This window comes from Athalia rosae, chromosome 2 (assembly GCF_917208135.1).
Source record: "Athalia rosae chromosome 2, iyAthRosa1.1, whole genome shotgun sequence".
Lineage (NCBI taxonomy): Eukaryota > Metazoa > Arthropoda > Insecta > Hymenoptera > Athaliidae > Athalia > Athalia rosae.
The window spans coordinates 6,247,228-6,266,944 of record NC_064027.1 but is presented as its reverse complement, the minus strand read 5'-3'; the positions used below and the strand labels follow the sequence as shown (position 1 = coordinate 6,266,944).

At 40.8% G+C, this 19,717-nt stretch overlaps 1 protein-coding gene across 5 annotated transcripts in view; it reads left to right on the top strand.

Annotated features, from left to right (window-relative positions):
- The window catches only part of LOC105684547 (dachshund homolog 2), a 182,984-nt gene extending 178,101 nt beyond the window's left edge, over positions 1-4,883 (top strand). For all 5 annotated transcript variants that reach the window (XM_048651403.1, XM_048651402.1, XM_048651401.1 and 2 more), the window contains one exon: positions 847-4,883. In XM_048651403.1, the coding sequence (XP_048507360.1) occupies positions 847-899 (53 nt within the window). In that variant the 3' untranslated portion in view covers positions 900-4,883. The remainder of the gene's footprint in view (positions 1-846) is intronic.
- Positions 4,884-19,717: the final 14,834 nt, after the last annotated feature.

Below are 19,717 nucleotides of genomic sequence, written 5' to 3'. Positions count from 1 at the left end.
TGCGGGGTGTATAAAACATCCATAGGTAACGATAGGAGGTACATAAAGCAGCGTTGATCTTCGGGGTGTTCTGGATCAGGGCAGAGATATCTCTCAAGACCCTAGAAACAACCTTTGACCCGCGAGCCTATTAATATTCGATAGCTGACGCGTATAGGCCTCAGAGATCGATTGTCCGGGCATATCGCGAGCGGTCGGAACGCGAAGGGCGGTAAAATGGTCGGGGAGAACCGACAGGTCATTCGGTACGCCAGGCGCCGCTCACTAATTACCGTTCGCTAAAGAAGAATTAGACGAAGAGGAAAAAAGACGCGCGGCGTATATGTATGGCCACGGACCCGCAGAGGGAGGATCGGGCGGACGGACGAGGACCTCGTCCACCCGTTGCGTACACACACATAACGCACGCATAAGTATATCTATATTTGTGGCAGAGCGGGAGCCGCGGTAGGACCAAGTCGAGTCATCCTCGAATCTCACTAAAATCCCTTTGAGGCGAAGCCGCCCCCTTGAACGTATACTTTTTCACATTTTTTCTTTTTCTTTTTTTTTTTTTTTTATTTCACTTTATTATATTTCATTTCATTTTTTTACTCCGATCCGACTGATGTCGCTTATGATTGAAAAATACTACCATAGATTCGATATACCTACCCCGTGTACACGGTGAGATTTTCGGAAGTCGCCGAACACGTCGGATCTTGGTTTTCCTTTTTTTTTTTCTCTGTTCCCCTGCACTCGTACCGTTTGACGCCTGTCCTGTGACCGCGGATGAAGTCTTCTCTTTTTCTAATCATTTCGGAAAGAATCAATCATTCAATTTTTTCCCATATTTTTTGATTGCAGAGTCCCGAACGGGGTACTACAAGAATTCAGTTCTCTTCACGAGTGCGACTTAAAAGAGAATTTCCTCGACGGAAAAAATAAAAATAAATTAATTAATTAATTAATTAACGAATAAAATAAAACAATTAAACAAACAGACAAAATAACTGAATAACGGCGGAAGTATAGTATATAACGCGTCGTTATGTGTAATACTGCATATACGATAAAATTGAAAAAATCAAATCAACATCGCGGGAGACACGAATCCCGCGCGCACTTTTCGTATATAAAAAGTTACCGTAATATTTGCATCTAGAGTAACGATGATAAATTAAATAAGTAAAATTTGAAGAAGAAAAAAATTCTGAAGATTCTCGCGAGTGTGTTGCATTTTCTCCATATCGGCTATATTATAAAATATAATATACATAAATAGGTATATACATATAGAACTATTGTAAACGCGAATGATTCATTGTTTTATACACACATGCGTATGGGTATATGCAAAAAGCAAGAAGAAAAATAAAAAAAACAATTACAGAACAAAAGTGGGGACGTTTTTTTAACGGTAAACAACATGTATACATAAATTTACATAAAATTCATCCACCCCCACCTACCCCACCCACACACACGAGCACACACACACCCACAGATACACGGACACGTATAAATATATAAATAAATAAATTAAATGGAATAAGTAATTATTATATAAAAAAAATTATATAAAAATGACACAACGTGGGGCGAACGATCGATCGGCATCATCGAGTATATAATGAACATATAATAATAGTGATAATACGAACGATAATAACAACAAGAAGATTAATAATGATAATATTAATAATAATGACAATGACGACGAAGTTCCACGAAGAACAATAATAATTGAACGTTCATATACCTACGTTACATATAATGCATATACTATACACATCCGTATGAATAATAATGTAAAATTCGAATATCTCGCGAAGCTGCAGCTCTTCATCGTATACTTAGGTATATGTAATAACATATAGTATGTAACGAGTACCTATACACAGATATATGAAGATAGATAAATAAATTGTAAGTTGTGTATCCTATAGAAGAGTCGTATATATATATATAATAATAATAACCGATTTAAAATCGGTTCAAAGGAGGTGTACAATAGCGTTTAAATAAATTTAAATCGAATCAAGAAGAAAGCAAGGAGAAAAGAAGAACAAAAAATAATTGAACAAAAGGAGGAAAAAACCACATATATATATATATAATATACATAAAATAAATTTCAAGTCATCAAACGACAATTCACGTAGGTAATTATATAATTATATATAATATTACACTATCCGTAATAGGTATATATTTACCTAGAAATCGGTACATATAGGTATATAAGTTATATATCCAACGCATACATCACCGCATTTTCTCATCATTATTACGATCATTATTAATATTGTTATTACTATCATTACCGTCATCGCATTATCATCCCATATCCTCGTCATTTTACACATTTCATTCTATAGAAAAAAAAAAACTCAAATATATTGTTGTTCTTTTCATCAGATCTGATTAACGCGTGTCGCGTTTATGAAATTGGTTTATATATATAATAAATAAAGTGATGAAACTATAAATAATGATGATGATTATTCTTATTATTATTATTATTATTAATAATATTATCACCGTGACACACGCGTGTGTATGATAACTTCGAGGGATGTACGGTGAAAGTGATTTATAATTCAATCTTTACCACACGTATTATTTGTAAGTTAGAATGCGTCGCATATATGTATAAATATTCATATAACACATAACATACCCTGGTCACATATCAGCGTTGTAAAATCGCATCGTCATTTCGATTTAGGAAAAAAAAAATTTCCCCCCTATTTCGTTCTTTTTTTCGGTTCGATCTCCATTCTTTTTTATAGTCGATACATGTATATTATATAGTATAAAATACGGATGACTATTATTAACGTTATTATCATTATTAGAAATAATTAGGTATTATCATCATCGGTACGTTATGTTGTGTATCATAATTACATTATATGTATAGGAAGCGATCGGAATTATATGAATTTTCAAACTGTGAATCATTTGATTGTAATAGAAAAAATAACGAGAACGGGGAATCTTCTTTCTTTTAAAATAACAAAAATTAAGCGTATAATATTTTACATGTATGTATAAAAAGACTGCTTGAGATTGTGCGCGAGCGTTCCTATAGAAATGCAAACTATGTACATATGCTATTATTATTATTATTTTTATTATTATTACGACTGTCATTTGGAAGAACAACGTCGGGGTAAAGATTTGAATTTTTGCTTTCCGGTTACTTCGTTTTTAACCTGACTTGTTTTTTTTTTCCTTCTAATAAAGTCAAGAATTATTCTGTCAAAGTGGTCATTACACTACGTGTTATACGAATCTGATAATCTTCAATGAGATTACGTTAGTAAAAATGACAAGAGGATCGATCCGCGGGCAGCGAAGAGGAGGGGCATCGAGGGTGGGTTATATAGTTGCTATTGAATAGTGAGGGTTTGTGCGTATGAGCCACGAAAAGAAAAAGGAAAAGAAGGAGTGGAAAAAGTTTTAGGTAATTAAGTAGGACTGTTATTATGGTAGTGTTTAGAAAATTTCTTTTGTTTCATCATTGCTATTATTATTATTATTATTATGATAATCATTACTTTCATTATTATATATAAATGGTTGATTCGAAACCTGATCGTTCTCGCTAATCAAATATCATCGGGATCATTGTATAATAATATGAGTTAATTAATCCCCAGCGTCGGAAAGCCAAAGATTATATATCGTCCTGTCATCATTTTTATAGTGTGCCGTACATGAGAAATCGAAAAAGGAAAGGAGTGTATAGTGACTATAGGTAGTAGATAAGATTGCAAAATTTTTAAACTTTCGGATTCGATAATTATGAAGAACAAGAAAATAGGATCGATCGTCATCTGCCGATAATATCAACGCTGTATTACAGATCGGGAAAGCTCGGCTACTTCTAGTTGTTTTATTTTTCGAAACGTTTTCTTATTTTTTTTTTTTTTGGTTTTTCTCTTTCAGGGAATGCGCGTAACGTGAATTTATCGCGAACGGATACGGAGGTGATACAAATTTGAAGCGAATGAGGAAAAAAGACAGAGAAATTGACAAAAAAGAGAACTTTATAAAGAAATTAAATGAAATGAAAATTATATGATGTAAAATTAAATGAAATTAAATGACTGGTATGAAAATCGAAAAAAGGCGGAACCCGATACCGATCCCAGCTGCACTGTATTATATATGTATAAACGTATAATATACATATAAAACGAAAGTTTTCAACAATTATTAACCTCAAAGTTTTTATTTATACCGTATATTACAGTTATCCTATTAAAAATAATTGCGTACGTGGGACGCCTCGCGCGCGTTTCGTTTACGCGTTTTATTATATTATTTTCTTAATTTTATTCTTATTATTAAAATGAAGAAAACAAAAAAGAACAAAAATGAAACACGACGTTTCGCTGCTGCAGCTGATGTGCATCGTATGCAGTTTGGTGTGTTACAATATTACCTACATTATCATTATTGTTATTATTATCGTAACGAACATTATTATAATATATTTTTAACGATATTTCGCCAAATTCGCACAGATGCATTATATTACAATTATTAATGACATACTTATGAATAAAATAAAATAGAAAAAGATGAAGAATTCAACTCCGAACGAAACGATAATTCAATACGTTATTTGCAAAGATATTAGGTTTTTTCAAGTATCACGTACACATAATTATAAATATCGTATCGCGATCTGCTGCAAAATCGTCGCGCTGAGTTATTCCACGTACCAGAGCCGAAGGGAAAGAATTAAAAATTGAACAAAGGAGAAAAAAAAAACAGAAAAACAACAAAATCATGTACAAAGATTATCCTGTAAGTTTTTTTTGTGTTGTATAAAAATCACATAATCATAGCGATTAGTTGTAATAAATTACTAATAAAAAAAAAAAAAAGAAGTTAGGAGAAAGAAATGCAGAAGAAGAAACGTAGACTCGAGAATCAACCACCGATATCTGAACTTTGTCGCCCTTATTAATTAACACACGATCACACGCGGAGTTGTGATCTATATGCGTACATATAGATATCAGTATCAGTACATATAGATATGTAATTTATCTCGAATAAGTCGAACTCCTATGATTTCTTTAATGAAACGTGGGCAGAATTTTAGAAACTGAACTGTAAATTTTTTGATACAACGTGAAAGAGAGAAAAAAGAGGAACGAAAATTTGACAGCTATATAGCTATAGATTTCAACTTCGTGAAGCAGGAAGTATATTGGTTATATGTATATATACATATAAAGAGAATGTGTAACACTGAAAAGTTTGAATAACATAAAATAAAGTTAAAAAAATAAAATCCTAAACGAATGAATAAATTGATAAATGAATACCTATGTGAAAGCAGGTATGCACGACGAGAAGCGACGTTGATGATGATGACGATTAAGAATAAAACGAAGTAAGCGAAGATATGTGATGAAACGCGTGAAAATCGCCATTGTACCTACCCCCAACTCGCACGACTCGATTATTACATATACTGTAGCTATTATTATTATTATTATTATTATTATTATTATTATTATCATTATAACTATCATTACTATTATTCTAATTATACGCCCGAGGGTGTCGATGGCGACTTTCAGCTCACTGTCAGACTCATATACAATCTGGTATCGAGAGAAAAGTGGAAAAAGCAAAAAAAATAAAAAATGTATTCATGTAATTCAGCATTATTACATATAAATAAATAGTTGTTATTGTAAAAAAAAAACAAGAACTTGGTTATTTAATTATGTAATCTTATCGTATACTCATACAACATAATGACTCGAAATTATATACCCTCTTACTACATAATTGGATTAATTAATTCTCCCGCCAAATGCAGATGCGATTTCAGCGGTTGCATATTCTTCGCGTTATTTATTTACTTATTTATTTATTTTTTCAATTTAATTTTTTTTTTTTTCACCACGCACACAAGCAGACAAGGATATAATAGTCGCGTAAATCGCGTAGAGGCTACAATCCTTAACAACGCGAAAGTCACGCAACGTTCGCCATTGGCCAGTTCAAGTCTCCGCCCTCGCGACGTCCTAATAATAAATATAACGATACACACACACATTTACACATTACGTATACGTACACGTTTATTTCTTCAGATAAAGTCCACTGAAGAGGTGTAGGTGCGAGGTTCAAGCCTTCGTCGTACACGCACAGTGCTTATATTATATACACCTAACTTCCACACACGTCCCCACACGCGTCTCGAAAATAAGTGCGTGTAATGTAACCGTGCGCGAATGCCATCCGCCCCGGTTAATTAAACTACGAAGTATATATGTACATATATTATATGTACATGTGTACACGTATCTAGCCATACGGAATATGGTATACACGATGTGGGGAAAAACTTGAAAACGGCGAAAGGGTGACAATATATCCAACAGCTGGGTGCGATATACCGGAGGGAAGGAGAGCGATCTCATTTTTTATTTTTTTTTTTTTAGGTTTTTCCTCCTATTTTGGATACTCGCGTTTCAACGCTCAGATCTCTTGTATAATTTGACGATTCACTCTCGTACGCATTATACCTAAATACGTACGTACTTTCGCAGTGATAACGAAAGAGGTGGTGAGTCGACGCCCCCGGCCGGAGCTACGACGACGACGACTTTATTGGTCGTGGTCACGAACCAGTGAATCTCGTAAGTTAACAAAGCGTAACGAAGGTAGACTGAAGTATATACGAACCGCTGTCTTCCGTGAAATAAACGTCAAAGTCGATCGCATAGGTAGCTTATGATCAATAATATATTATCTAAATATGTGCACATGTGTATACATATATAAGTAAATAGGCACGTGTACATATTGTTACATAACGTGGAAACTATACGTTCCCCTCATCGTCGGACAAATTGCTCGCCTCCGATATACGCGATTGAAATATGTATACCATTTTACCGTGACACTGAAAACTGGATCGAAAACTTTCGACCGATTGTCAATTTCCAATTTTGCAAATTGTCAAAAGAACTTCCAGCGTTCCTGAGAGATTGATAAATTTTCGAAAATTTACTACGTTTGAGGGGTATGTTGTTTTTTTTTTTTTTTTTGTTTTGCTTCATAGCCACCCCCTACGGTAAAACTTTTCGCTAATTAAAATAATTATTTCGTGCAGAATTTCCCTTTGCGCGGTAGTGTTAGAACGCGGGTTCGGGGGGTAGGATTGTTCTAAATTGGGCGCGGCTAATCAGGAGGAAAAGAATCAGGTCGCTCCCTTGTCGAATATCTTCCCCGGTTCTTCGGTTCCAGCTATGCTTATACATGTACATATATACACACACCGAAACTACCCCGTCCCATTATTGTGGGACGTAAAAAGTAAGAGCATGAAATTAGTCGTACTTGAAGCATTAGAAGGGTAGTTTGAGAGCAGGGTAGCCGAACTCGCATTATAAAAAAAAAAAAAAAAAAGAAAAGAAGAAGAAGGAAAGAAAATTCAAGGCGAACTATATCTACCCTCTGGCCTTTCCTCTTTATATATATTTTATTTGATAATTATGTAAATGCCGGAATGATTGTCGGGCAATATGTCCTCGGAATAAAAAGATGGAGAGAAAGAAGGGGGAAAGAAAGAGAGCGAAAGTAATTCGGTTATCTTTATGATTCGAGTAGGGTGGTACGTTATAGTCGAAGAAGAAGACGAAAAAAAAAAAAACAAGGAAAAAAGGGAAGTAAAAAAGTAAGAGAAAAGCGCAAATGGGGAGGAAATCTGTGCTTCTCCCGCGGCGGAGGGACCGGCGGCGTACGAGGGACGGTGGTGGCGTAGAGGAGTCCTGTGTAGCGAGAGTCTTGCGCGCGCGGGGTCCTTCATTTGCATTGAAACGTTCAATTTTTTTCTTACGCACAAATATGCTGACAGGGCGGCGGGTCGCGCTTTACATTTTTACATTTTTACATCCGAGGGGGAGGGAAGGGACTGGGCTGAAACGGAGGGAGGGAGGAGAAAGAAGTGTCCTAAAATCCCGCGATCCCTACAAACGATTTGCGGCTCGCCCTGATGATCGCTCCCTCGCAAATTATTATTATAATACGAAGACATCTTATTTTCTACGTCTATAATAAGGTAAAACGTTATAGGTATAATATATACCTACCGTTGTTGTCTTTTTTTTCTTACCCTGAATATTTTTCTTCCGTTGTCGCGTTGTCGGGGAAATTTGATTACAACGTTTTTTTTCGACTCGACGATCATGACGACGTCCTGGACAGCTTTACGCACCTCATCGAATAAGCGGAACTTGAGAATTGAGTTTGGCGGTCCCGGTGGAATCTCTTATTCCTTCTCCTTTCACTCAACGTCGTTTTTCCGTTTTTTGGCGCACTCGTTGCTTATTCATCTCGATGATGAGATTCCGATGTCGACCTCGAAGGGCTCCCACCTAATGACGTGTAATGTCGTCGGTATGATCGAAAAATACAATTAAATAACTACTCGCTCATCGCGCCAAATATGCATCTTGATTGCGTATGATTGCTGCAGAAATAAGAAGAGAAGAAGACGAGGCAAATTATGCGCTATTGCGGAGGCAAGAGTTTATTTTCGTTCGCTTCTTCGCGGTACAGGATGCGAAAAACTGAAGATTGGAAAATCGCAGCTCGAGGCGTTTGTCTTCTGAATATATAAGTATAACGAAACTACGTAACACGGTATACGTGTCTTCCGTGAAGAACATTTACGCGATAACGCATTCGATGCTACTTTCCATTTTGTTTTCTCCCTCGTTTTTCGAGGGTGAACATTTTTCAGTTTTCCGATGAGCGCAAGAACGTCGCGGTAGGGGTTGAAAATTGTACAAGTTTACTCAAACGATCGCGTAAGATTTCTCACGGGGAGGAGGTAGTGGGGGGGTGAGGGAGGGGTGTGCTCGACGTATATTTTTTTACGTTGTTTTCATTATGATTATTATTATTATTTTATATTCTCTGTACAGCCGGGGACCGCGACGGAGGTTTTGTCAAGATGTCACCGTCGCTAATGAGTGGAGTTAAGCACCCTTCAGACGAGACAAAACAAGAGAAATTTTATTTTCATTGCGGCGAACGGTCCCTAGCTATTTCTTTCTCTCTCTCTGCAACCACCGCCACCACCAACCCTCTGACTGCGCTCTAATTTATGCTAATCAGTTTTTATAGGTATACCGAAGTATACTGAATATAAGAAGACGAATAAAATACAAAAAACGGGAAGAATTCAAGGAAAACTTGAACGGTATTTCATGTAATCGGATTGTATGTGAATCAAGAATATCATACACCCTTGTTCAGAATGATAAAAAAAAAGGAGGAAAACCAAATACTGCAAATTCGCGTGAAAGAAACGCAAAAAAAAAAAATCGATCGCTTAATATGGTCAACCGTAGAAAAATAATTGTCGATAAGAAAAAATGAATATGGTTGGAAAAGGTTATAATTAAATCGGTATATCAACGTACCGGTTTCCATTTTTGACGAATGAAAAAGAGAAAGAAAAAAATGTCGCATGGGTCATGAGCATTGACTTATTTCGAGACTCGTCGCGCATGTGTACCGCGATACATCTTGTCGTCGGGACACATTGATTACTGGTTATTGGTCCACTGCGATTTGCCTCCTTAATTGTTCGGTAAATTTCTCGTTTTTTCTTTATTTGCCCGAGAAGGACAAGGAGGTCGAGATTTTCACGTATTTCAGCCGTACGACGTACTCAAACGAAAGTCCACCGTTTACGCGAAGGGATGAACGCCGCGGAACAGCTCCAATATATACCTAAGTGGAAGCGAAAGGGAAGCGGATAATCGTCTGGGAAGGGTGATGGTCGAACGCTCGCTCGCGACGATAATCTTGCCCGGTTCTTAAGAATTTTTTACCTTCATTTTCATTCGACGTTTTGTTTTCCTTCTCCTTTTTCTCTTCCTTTTTTGGTTGCAGGAAGAAAATACAAACGGGACTGATAATTATCGTCGTCGTTGCTGCAGCGATCCCGAAACAGCAGTTTCTTTCGAATCCCCGAAGAACTGTTATTGGGATGCGGCAAAATTTTCTAATACAAATTCATGAATTCGTAAAAGATGGAGGGGTATCAAAAAATATTAAGAAACATCAACGCGCGCGCCGGGACGAACGATCAACCGACGTTTACCCGGCCGCCATTAGGAGCCGGGCGCAATCAAAACTCACTGCGTTGTAAATCAAAACTGAAATTCAGGGGCCCGCCGAGTCTGAAAGAAGTCTAGACCGATCTGGGACCCACTGCTGGACGACTTGTAAAACTAAAAGCAGGACCCACGGGACCCGAACGCGTTCGCTCTCCTTCGGTTCTATAAAAAGGCAACTTTACTCTGGTAATTACAGGCTCCGATGCTGTCGATTTACGGGTCCCCCGGAATACCCGATTCCCAAATTCCCTCCTCGGAAGGTCACGCGCGGTCACCTCAACTTTTACCCCGTTTCTATAAATATACGAGAACTAGGTACGAGACGGGTGGATGTTTTATTTTTTGTTATTACGGAAATTTGATGGCTGCGCGTAGCTCGTAAATTTCCGTCGGATTCATCATGGTAGGGATCATGGGAATCGTATACGGGTGAAACGTGGTTTATTAGGGTGAGGCATTATACGCTCCGCGGGCTGAAATTCGAGATGATTTCAGGTTGACTAATAGAAGAGACTGATTGAAACGATTCGTAGAAACGTATATTATACGTAAGCGGTGATCAGACGCATTCGAAACGTAGAAACTATATATCCGTGTATTATAGTGAATTCGGATGAAATGGAGGTACGGTCAATCGGCGAAATTCTCTTCGGGTATCATCAGAGAAATAATTTAGGTAGTATAACGAACCCGAATAACTCATGGGAAATATAAACACCGTTACTAGCGATGGGATTCTAATTACGGGAATGAATGACCACGAAAAAATGGAATAAAAGAACCTAGAATACCGAGCGAACAGTCGTCATCGCCGACCAGATACTAGGTATAAAAGATAATAAGTATATCTCCGAAGAGTGGTCTTTGTATAATGAAAACCTTTTAAGGGTTATAATGATCCCGTAATTCTAGTCTCTCCTTCAAATTATAGGTGTCACTTCGAGTAATGGTAACCTCTTAACACTTTACGTAACATCGACGTGCAATACGTAACATATACATATGTATACGTGACGTTTCACGCGGAATGCCGCATATTAGTGTATAATAAGGACGGGGCAATTGGGGTCAGCGGTAATTAGGGTATTCATGTTTTTACTTCTTTTTCCCATCCAGAGATAAACAGATGCGTAGAAACAAGCGTCCTTCGAATTCTTTCGCAAATATTCGGGTGACTCGACGACTGTTTTTTTTTCATCCCCTAATTATTTCACGTGGTTGTAAATAATTTTCTCTCTCTCTCTCTCTCTCTCTCTCTCTCTCTCCACTCGGGTATCGAGGGCGGAGATTCTTAATAATTTCGCGACATGCGTAGGTATATTCATAATTTGCGAGTCAATTAATTTTTCACCCGCATCGCCATGTATAAATCGCCCCCCCCCCCCTCTCCCGAGCGTATAACGTTCGTATATCATTTCATTGATCATTTTCACGTTCTCGTCGCGCACCGCAAACGGCCGGGACGTAACGTAACGCAAGGTATAACGTAACGACGAACCGGGTCGGGAATGAATTTAATTAATAACGTGCTCTCAAAACTTGGCGGGCGCGTCTGTCACCACGCCTCGGTTTTAAATGAAATATTTCCGCGAGTTTCTACAGCAGCCCAGTCAACGCTATCCTATAGCCGCGCTGCTACTGCCGCTGATGCCGCTATAGCTTTTGCGGAATGACGGCTCAGGTTATAACGTGCCATCAGAAGTGTAGGAAGAATGGAAAGGGTTGAATAAGGGGTTGAGGGTCAGGCAAAAACGGGATGGCTGCGAGACCCGCGCCAACCACCACCCCCCATCCCCCCATCCCCCCCACCCCCGCCTCCATCCCACAAAAATGGGGGGAGAGAGGAGCTAAAGGGAGAAATTAAAAGGTATATCGCCACGAAGGAACAAAAAGAGCAGGAACGGGGCGAGGGGGGAAATTCACCGTCGACATCTGTGCGAACGACGAAAGATGAACGTTAACGGGTCGACCTCACCGCGGCACGTCGATCGATTTATAGATCAAACTAACTGTTATCGAAATCGAGAGAACGTGAAAAAAGAAGTCCCTCGAAATCATTTTTTTTTTCTTGTTTTTTTCGTTCTTTCACCCGCACTACCTACGACGATGTATAAAATATCTGATAATGTAATTACTTTCCGTCGGCATTTATTGAACGACGGTAGAATAATCGTGGCGTCGTCGTTTCGCAGGATACCGGGACGAAGGGTTTTCTCGGTTGTATAAATGTTAACCAAACTCGAAGGTGGATTAATTTTCGTGAGCCTTGTCGACGCGGAAGCGGAATGAGGAGGAGGCGAGGGGGAGGCAGACGGAGGCACGCATCGGAAACACATAAGACGGAGCCTCGCTCCACCCCGATGTATCGTTAATCTGTTTAAATAACGAAACATCCCTTGGGGCCGAGGGGTGGGTCGGGGTAAACGAAAATCAATGCATCCGACACCAAGCGAGCAACGGAAAAGCTGCAAAGGGGGGGAGAGCAGAAATACGGAGCATCCGAAGTTAACCTTCTCTCCCCTCTCCCCGACTCCTCGTTCGCTCTCGTACTCCACCAACCGAACAACCCCCTTCCAGCGGGCCTCCTGTCTTCCCGAGATTAGCCTTTTTATCGAACTCGCGCGACGGCACTTGCTGCTTAGCCTACAAACGGCTCACGTTAAAGTCCTGGAGGAACAGGAGCCGGGAAACTCCTCTTCCTATTATGTATACGTGTGTAAATATACATCGCTGGGGAGGACATGTGATCGGTTTTTCGAGCGATTTTTGCGGCTATCATTAAATTCTTATTTGACTTTTTTTCTCCCCATAATTGTTAATATTCGAAGTAGGTGCAGAGCGGCAATTATCGGGAGATCGGTACGAGATGATATACTCACAACTATATAATAATCCGGAAATTTAAATTACCTTCTTATTTCTTCGCTCGTATTTTCCAGCAGTTTCTATTACACCTAAGACACCGCTGTATCGGGCTTTTTCTATCCGCGGATCGAACCTCCGACCTCGCAAAGGATTCACGAGAAAAACGTAATCATTTTACTTGTACTCGGAGATCGTGTGGCTCCCGCTTCAGCCCCGATACGTTCGCTCTGTATAATAATAAGATCCTCGATTCATCCCACAACATTTTACGTAACTGTATACAAGTATTAAAGACATAAATATATGCTATATATTGAATGTATTATATGATACGATGGGAGTGATCGGGAACGGATGTGGTCAACATCAACGAACGGTTTAATCGCATATATATATATATAAGCGGGAAAATTTCTTTCGTGAGAAACTTTTTCCCACCTGCACTGCAACGGCACCGAAGAAAGATCGTTACGACGAACTGATTATTCGAACAGCGAGCTAGATGTATAAAAAAGAAAAAAAAGAGCGAAGAAATAAAATGGACGCACGAAAATATGAAGGATACTGACCCGTTCCATCGACGGTTCCAGAATACTAACAACGTCAATTATTTGGGATTGAAAAACTCCCGATGAAATCAGGATTGAAAAAAAAAAAAAAAAAATGATCGGGACGAACTCGAATAAATGAAATATCAGACGAAGGGTCCTCGCGATTCGCAATTCCTCGTATTTCTTTGACGCTTTTTATTTTTTTCTTTTACTCAATATTTTTTTCCTCGTCAATGAAAACCTTCGATATTACAGCGGAGGTCAAAGATTTCTCGGTTATTTTTTGTCGGTTGAACAATATCATAAAATTCTTGTATCTTCTGTCAGATATGAGGTGGGCGGGGGAGAGTAGGAGAAATAATTCGTTTGCCATATGGCCATACGGCGGTGTTCGGGGTCCCCGTTCCCGTCGTTCCCGATTTTCCCGTCTTCCCATCTCTTACCTACAATGCGTAACTGTAACCACCACCACCACCACCACCACCACCACGCAGAACGCTCTTTGAAGGATTCAGAATTTCTATGATATTCCGGCAAATTGAGTTCACGCTTCATCGAACCCAGAAGAAAAGCCCCCGAGCTCCGCGAACCCCGACCTAGCTGTATACGTCTATAACTATACACCCGCTGCATATACACTCCTCGTATCACTAAACGCTCTGTAGTGAGCTATAGTGTCGAAGGACTAGCAACGCGCGTCGCGTATCGCCTCGACGAACTGAAAACGCTTCTTCGCCCGAGCATGAGCTGTATTCAATTATCGTTGCTGTAGATTCAATTGCTAGTCCCATTTTCGAATTCAAAGTGCCTCCTCTCCGCCGAGCGTCGTACTCGCACTCCAGCTCCGCGTTTGAGCTGAGGGAAAGAAAATCGCAAGACGTGTGTACGACGAAAGAAAATAAAAAAAAAAAAAGAAAAAAGAGAAAGTACCCATAGTATATGCACTGCGTATAGTGAGCAAAATCAATACCGGTTATACCCGTTTCTCGTGTATGTGAATGAAGAAAAAAAAAAATAAAAAATAAAATAAAATACGTAACAACCACAAGAGCGGGCTCTTAAGTAGTGCAATTACGTCGCGTAAATCTATCCGACGCGCGTTGCGACGCAGACGCCTGCAATCTAGACGGTGCAACTCGGCAAATATATTATACCGCTGCCCGTGCAGTGAGCGTCGATATCGCTTTGGAAACGTAACTTATTTTCCACGTGGGAATGAAAATGTTCGATATTTCGCTGGAATCAATTGTGCGTACGATGTCCTGTTTGTCAACCTTTTGCAGAAACCGGCAAATTTTTATTTCGCCGTCCCAGTTCCGCAACTTCATCCGGTTCGCTAAATTTGTCGCTCCAGCTAGGAGGGCGGGAGGTTGCCCACCTCAAAATTCCCAGCCATTCTATACCTCGGAAGGTTGTTGTTCGACGAATGTTGAAGCTACGCTGGAGGTTCCGCCAAGATTCGCTCTAGCTACCGCTGTATAGCGCGCCGGTTAAGCGATCGCGCCTTGCAATATATGTACATAATCCAAGCTGTGAGACTCCATATACGTATACCGTAATTAATTAGCCAAGTTATTCGCCACTCTCGGCAACGACGTGTTTCGAAGATCTTCGTTTTTCAAGGATACGAATACCCCTGCAACGCCGACGACATCGATCCCGATAGTTCGAAAATGAAAACCGCACGTCAGACTGCATTTTCCGTGAATCTTGACGCATCCGTTTTCGTTGTTCAGGTTTAAGCGAGGAGAGGAATGAGAGAAAACACTCAGACTCCGTCGAAGTGTCGGGCTTCGTATATATGATGAGATTGAAAATTCCCCCGCCGCGACTGGGTTCAAAAAATTCATCTCATAATACCGGATCCTTTTACAAATCCCTCGGCGTGCGGCGTCTGAGCACTTGTACAAGTGGCATCGCGAGTTAATTCGAGTAATTGAATTAATTGCAGATGCAAATTATACACCGTTAGTAGTCGTCTGCTCTATAGTGTACACAGTGCGCCAAGAGAGATAGGAATCGTCGCAATTCTATTGTCTGATCTATAGGATCCACTTATAGTATAGCCGCGCGCGGAGAGTAATTGATAGATCGTTGTTACAGGATCTCCTATCCAAGAAGAGTGGAGGGCGGGAGACTCTGAGGCAACGGCGAAGAAATGCGGTGAAGGGGGATAAAAGGAGGAAGGGAGTCCGCAAGAATGACAGGTTATGAGGCTAAAACTCCTTGCGGTTCGCACGACCCCACTTCGCAACCGTGTTATTAGTTAATTCTTACAATTACGCGACATCCCTGTGGTTATTCTATTACCAAGATTTTCAGATTCTACGGCACGGCGCATACGTTGCCGTACACCGCCTTCCGAACCCGCCGTTCCGGCTAGCGGAATACGACTCGGGTAAAGAGAGATATTGGGATTCCGGGTCCGACGTGACTTTTACGTGAAAATCGAAACTTCGAATTTTCTCCGTGGCCCGCGATCGACATTAGAACAATTCCGTAATTTCGAACAAACGCCTCGCGCACGTCGTATAAGCGGTACGTATGTATTCCGGAATCCTCGAAGACGAAAAGAATAATTTCCCCGTTCGATGGTATCGCGGGGTTATTTCACCCAATAAACGAATAGCCGAAAACGGTCGCGGCGCGTCGGTCAGGACGATGATGCCGTATGATTACGGGTTTGCCCGAGACGATTATAATTTTATTTTATTTAGGAATATCGGCGGGAGGCATAGAGCCGGCCAACGGATACCCGACTATCTGCACCAGCCCCGAAACGTTTTATAGAAAAACTTTTGACAGCTTCGTTAGAAATTTCAAAGATCTACAACTGATTTACGAGCGACCAATTTACATACATGTAATCTGCTAGCCGGACTCCACACTCCACACACATAGGGTATAGCCGTGCATTCGTATTTACCTATATATATATATATATATATATGTATAATGCCTATCCCACATAAGTGGTGTTTTATTCCAAACTATGCTCGGAGCAAGAAGAAGACTGCGTCCAATTAGAAATAAAATATTTTAAAGAATTAAAATTATAACCCTTACGTATTTTGTTCCGTCGTTATTGGATGTAACGTGTCTACTATATATACACGTATATTTGAACGAGGACATCGCGGTCGCGTTGTTTCCGCGTGCTGAAATTATCCTTGTATATATATAAGACTCTCCGAGGTTCGATCTGATAACTACCCCATTCCACGGCGTTGTATTACATAGTCGTCTAGCGTTGAATTCAATCGACTGGTTCACCAGCCTGTATTATTACCCCGTCCCACCCCCCTCCCTCTCCACGAAATATCTACTCGGCACGACTGGAGAACGAAGACGAGGGGAGACGGAGATGGAGAGGAAATGATAATGAGCTTGCCTTGTTACTTCGTTCTCTAATTGCAGTCACCGCGCAGTTGCCACGATCCGCGATATCAAAACTTCGCATATTATTTGTCTTTGTTTCTCGAATACCGGGGGCACAACGCTTCCTCAATAGCCGCGTACACGCGCGTAAGTTGTTGCTCGACCCGATTTTCATTCCCAGGAACTGAAAATCAGGACATGCGTATACAGTCGTAGGAATGCGCGCCTATCCTATACATTTTTTCCGACTTTTTTTTCCTTGCCTCGAAATCGCCGAATTCGTCTCGAAACGCAGATACAGATTCCGCGCGAAGAACACCGGATTTTCTTCGCGTTGCATTTCCAATACAGCGATCAGATTGCGTGCGGTCGTGTTCCACGTCAAGTGGATGCCGTCTATAATTTCTCTAACTGTTAACAGCGAAGTTGTCTCTCTGCGGTATGTCTAAGTAGGTACATGAAAATTGCAGCTTAATAATAGCCGTGTAATAACGACGGTGTGTCGTACCTCTAATTACACATCTCACGTTGTACCGTCGCTCGTACGTCGTACTCGAGAAGGGAAACTAGAGTGCGAACAGAAACGTTGTACTTCTTTCTCTGTACCGATATCATTATTTTTTTTTTTTTTTCTTCATCCGAGTGCTAGGAATGACCTCAGCCGCGAGAGAGGTGTACCCGACGCGAACCCATAGCTCGAGCTTCTTTGCATGAAAACTTTGATTTCTCCATCCCTATCGTGCCTATCGAAGCACGAGGAACGCGAGATATCCCGAGGGAAGCGTCTGCGGATGCTCATATTTTCCGATTACTCGTTTTTCTACTCTTCGCGGGTCTCCGGGATACGGATCCTTATTCTTCTCTTGCGCAATTCCTCCTCCTTTTTCTCCTTCTGTCTTCGCGACGACCCGAGTTTTGAAATTTTTTCCGCTTGCGGAAAGCTTATTATTTTCCAATACGCATACGCACGGAAAGCCCTTCGTCCCTTCTCCACTTTCCGCTCGGTACTTTCCGCGCCGCGGGCGTATATAAGCATTTCGGACGTATGAATCGGTCGGATAGATTTTAGGATTTCGTGGCGAGGGAAAATGGGGAGTGCGTAGAAAAATCCCGAGGGAATCAGCCCCGGGGGGGCCGATACGAGGAGGGGGTGCGGTACCCTGATCAATCGGTAATCAATCGTCTCGTAAATTTAAAACGTTAAATGATCGGATGACGTTCATCCTACATATCGGATCCGAATGGCGGATTCCCGCGTAAAACGTAGGAGATCAAGCGCGATCATCGAATGATTTTTATTTCGTTATAACCACTGCGGGTGGATGAAAAATAGATATTCAATCGGCTCTTCGGAACTCGCCGCAACTTACGAGGGAGAGCGAAGGCTCGAAAGTGAGTTTATCGAAGAGCTGCAGTGTTGCGTATAACTCCATCCGAGACACGTTGTACGGTCAATTGTTATGGTCAGTAGAGATCACTTTGCGCGACTTTACATGGTAATTTTCACGTCACATCTAGCGTATATACGATAAATCATACGATTCCAATTTCCTTACCGAGTAAAACTAACTGCCCGCAATATAATGTAACGTATTATGGGCACCTATGTACACCCGAAGGTGCACGAGCGGCGGCATAGCTGGAAAGGCACGTAGTACCTTCTGGCAAAACGTATGTACATTCCACGTATCGTAACTATATATGTGTACGTGTAACATATATACGCGCCACAACCACCACCGTCGCATCGCTTCGCTTCGTCGTTGGTTAGTTATCTGGAATCTTTCCCACTGACGTTGTTAAGCCGTTGTCTGACTTTGTGGCTGGCAGTAAACATTAACACAGTTACAAATCACGGATCCCATAAAATTCTCTACTGTACTTTCGTCATTTTAGCGCCGGTAAAACTGCAGCAGCGAACGCCGTTCGGTTTGCTAAAACCCGTGCCCAATGAACAAAATACTCGCATCTGTACCTTCTTCCCTTATTAGAAGTACCATACACGCTGCCTAACGTATCATATCCTTCGACGGAATAACGCTTCGCAATTACGAAAAAAATCGTTCGAAAAATTGCAAAGCCGTCAGACTTATCAATTAATCCTTTCGAGCTCGAAAGGATCGACGATGGTCGAAGGGGGGTGTCGCGTGGGGCGTGAAAAAGGTGGTATTGCTGTAGGGATCGAAAGCAGAAGGAAACTTTGAAAAGACGTTCCCGGAGGCATCGGTTCGCCGCAAACCCGATGTAATCGAATGTGAGTTAGGACGAAGTCGAAGCACATACATACGCGTACACAGCACGTAGTCGGTATGAGGCAATGATGCGCCGGGCAGCTGTCGAAAGATTGAGATAATTCGAAAATTTCGAGTGCCCCGAGGCCCCGAACGGAGTCCCGCAGCGATGTATCTGGCGCTGTCTACCGGACCGCGAACTTGAAATTAGAAACGATTCGCTTCCTAAATTTTGTCTTCCCGTCGAATGTGTCTTTTTCCCGATTCTCCCTCGATCTCCGTCGACTCGATCGACGTCCACTCGGAGTGGTATACCTAACCCCGTATTACATACCCACCCCCGATAAACGTTCCAACGAACAAACGTCAGGGGTCAAAAGGTGATCCGGTCTACTGTACGACGATCGTTACAGTTTATTATAATATAATTATAATCGTGTACCCTTTTGTAACATCAGCGCGGTAACGTCAGCGCGCGCATCGGCGGCAGCTGCGGGTAAAATATCCTTCGAAAGCCTGTACAGGTATATATACAATA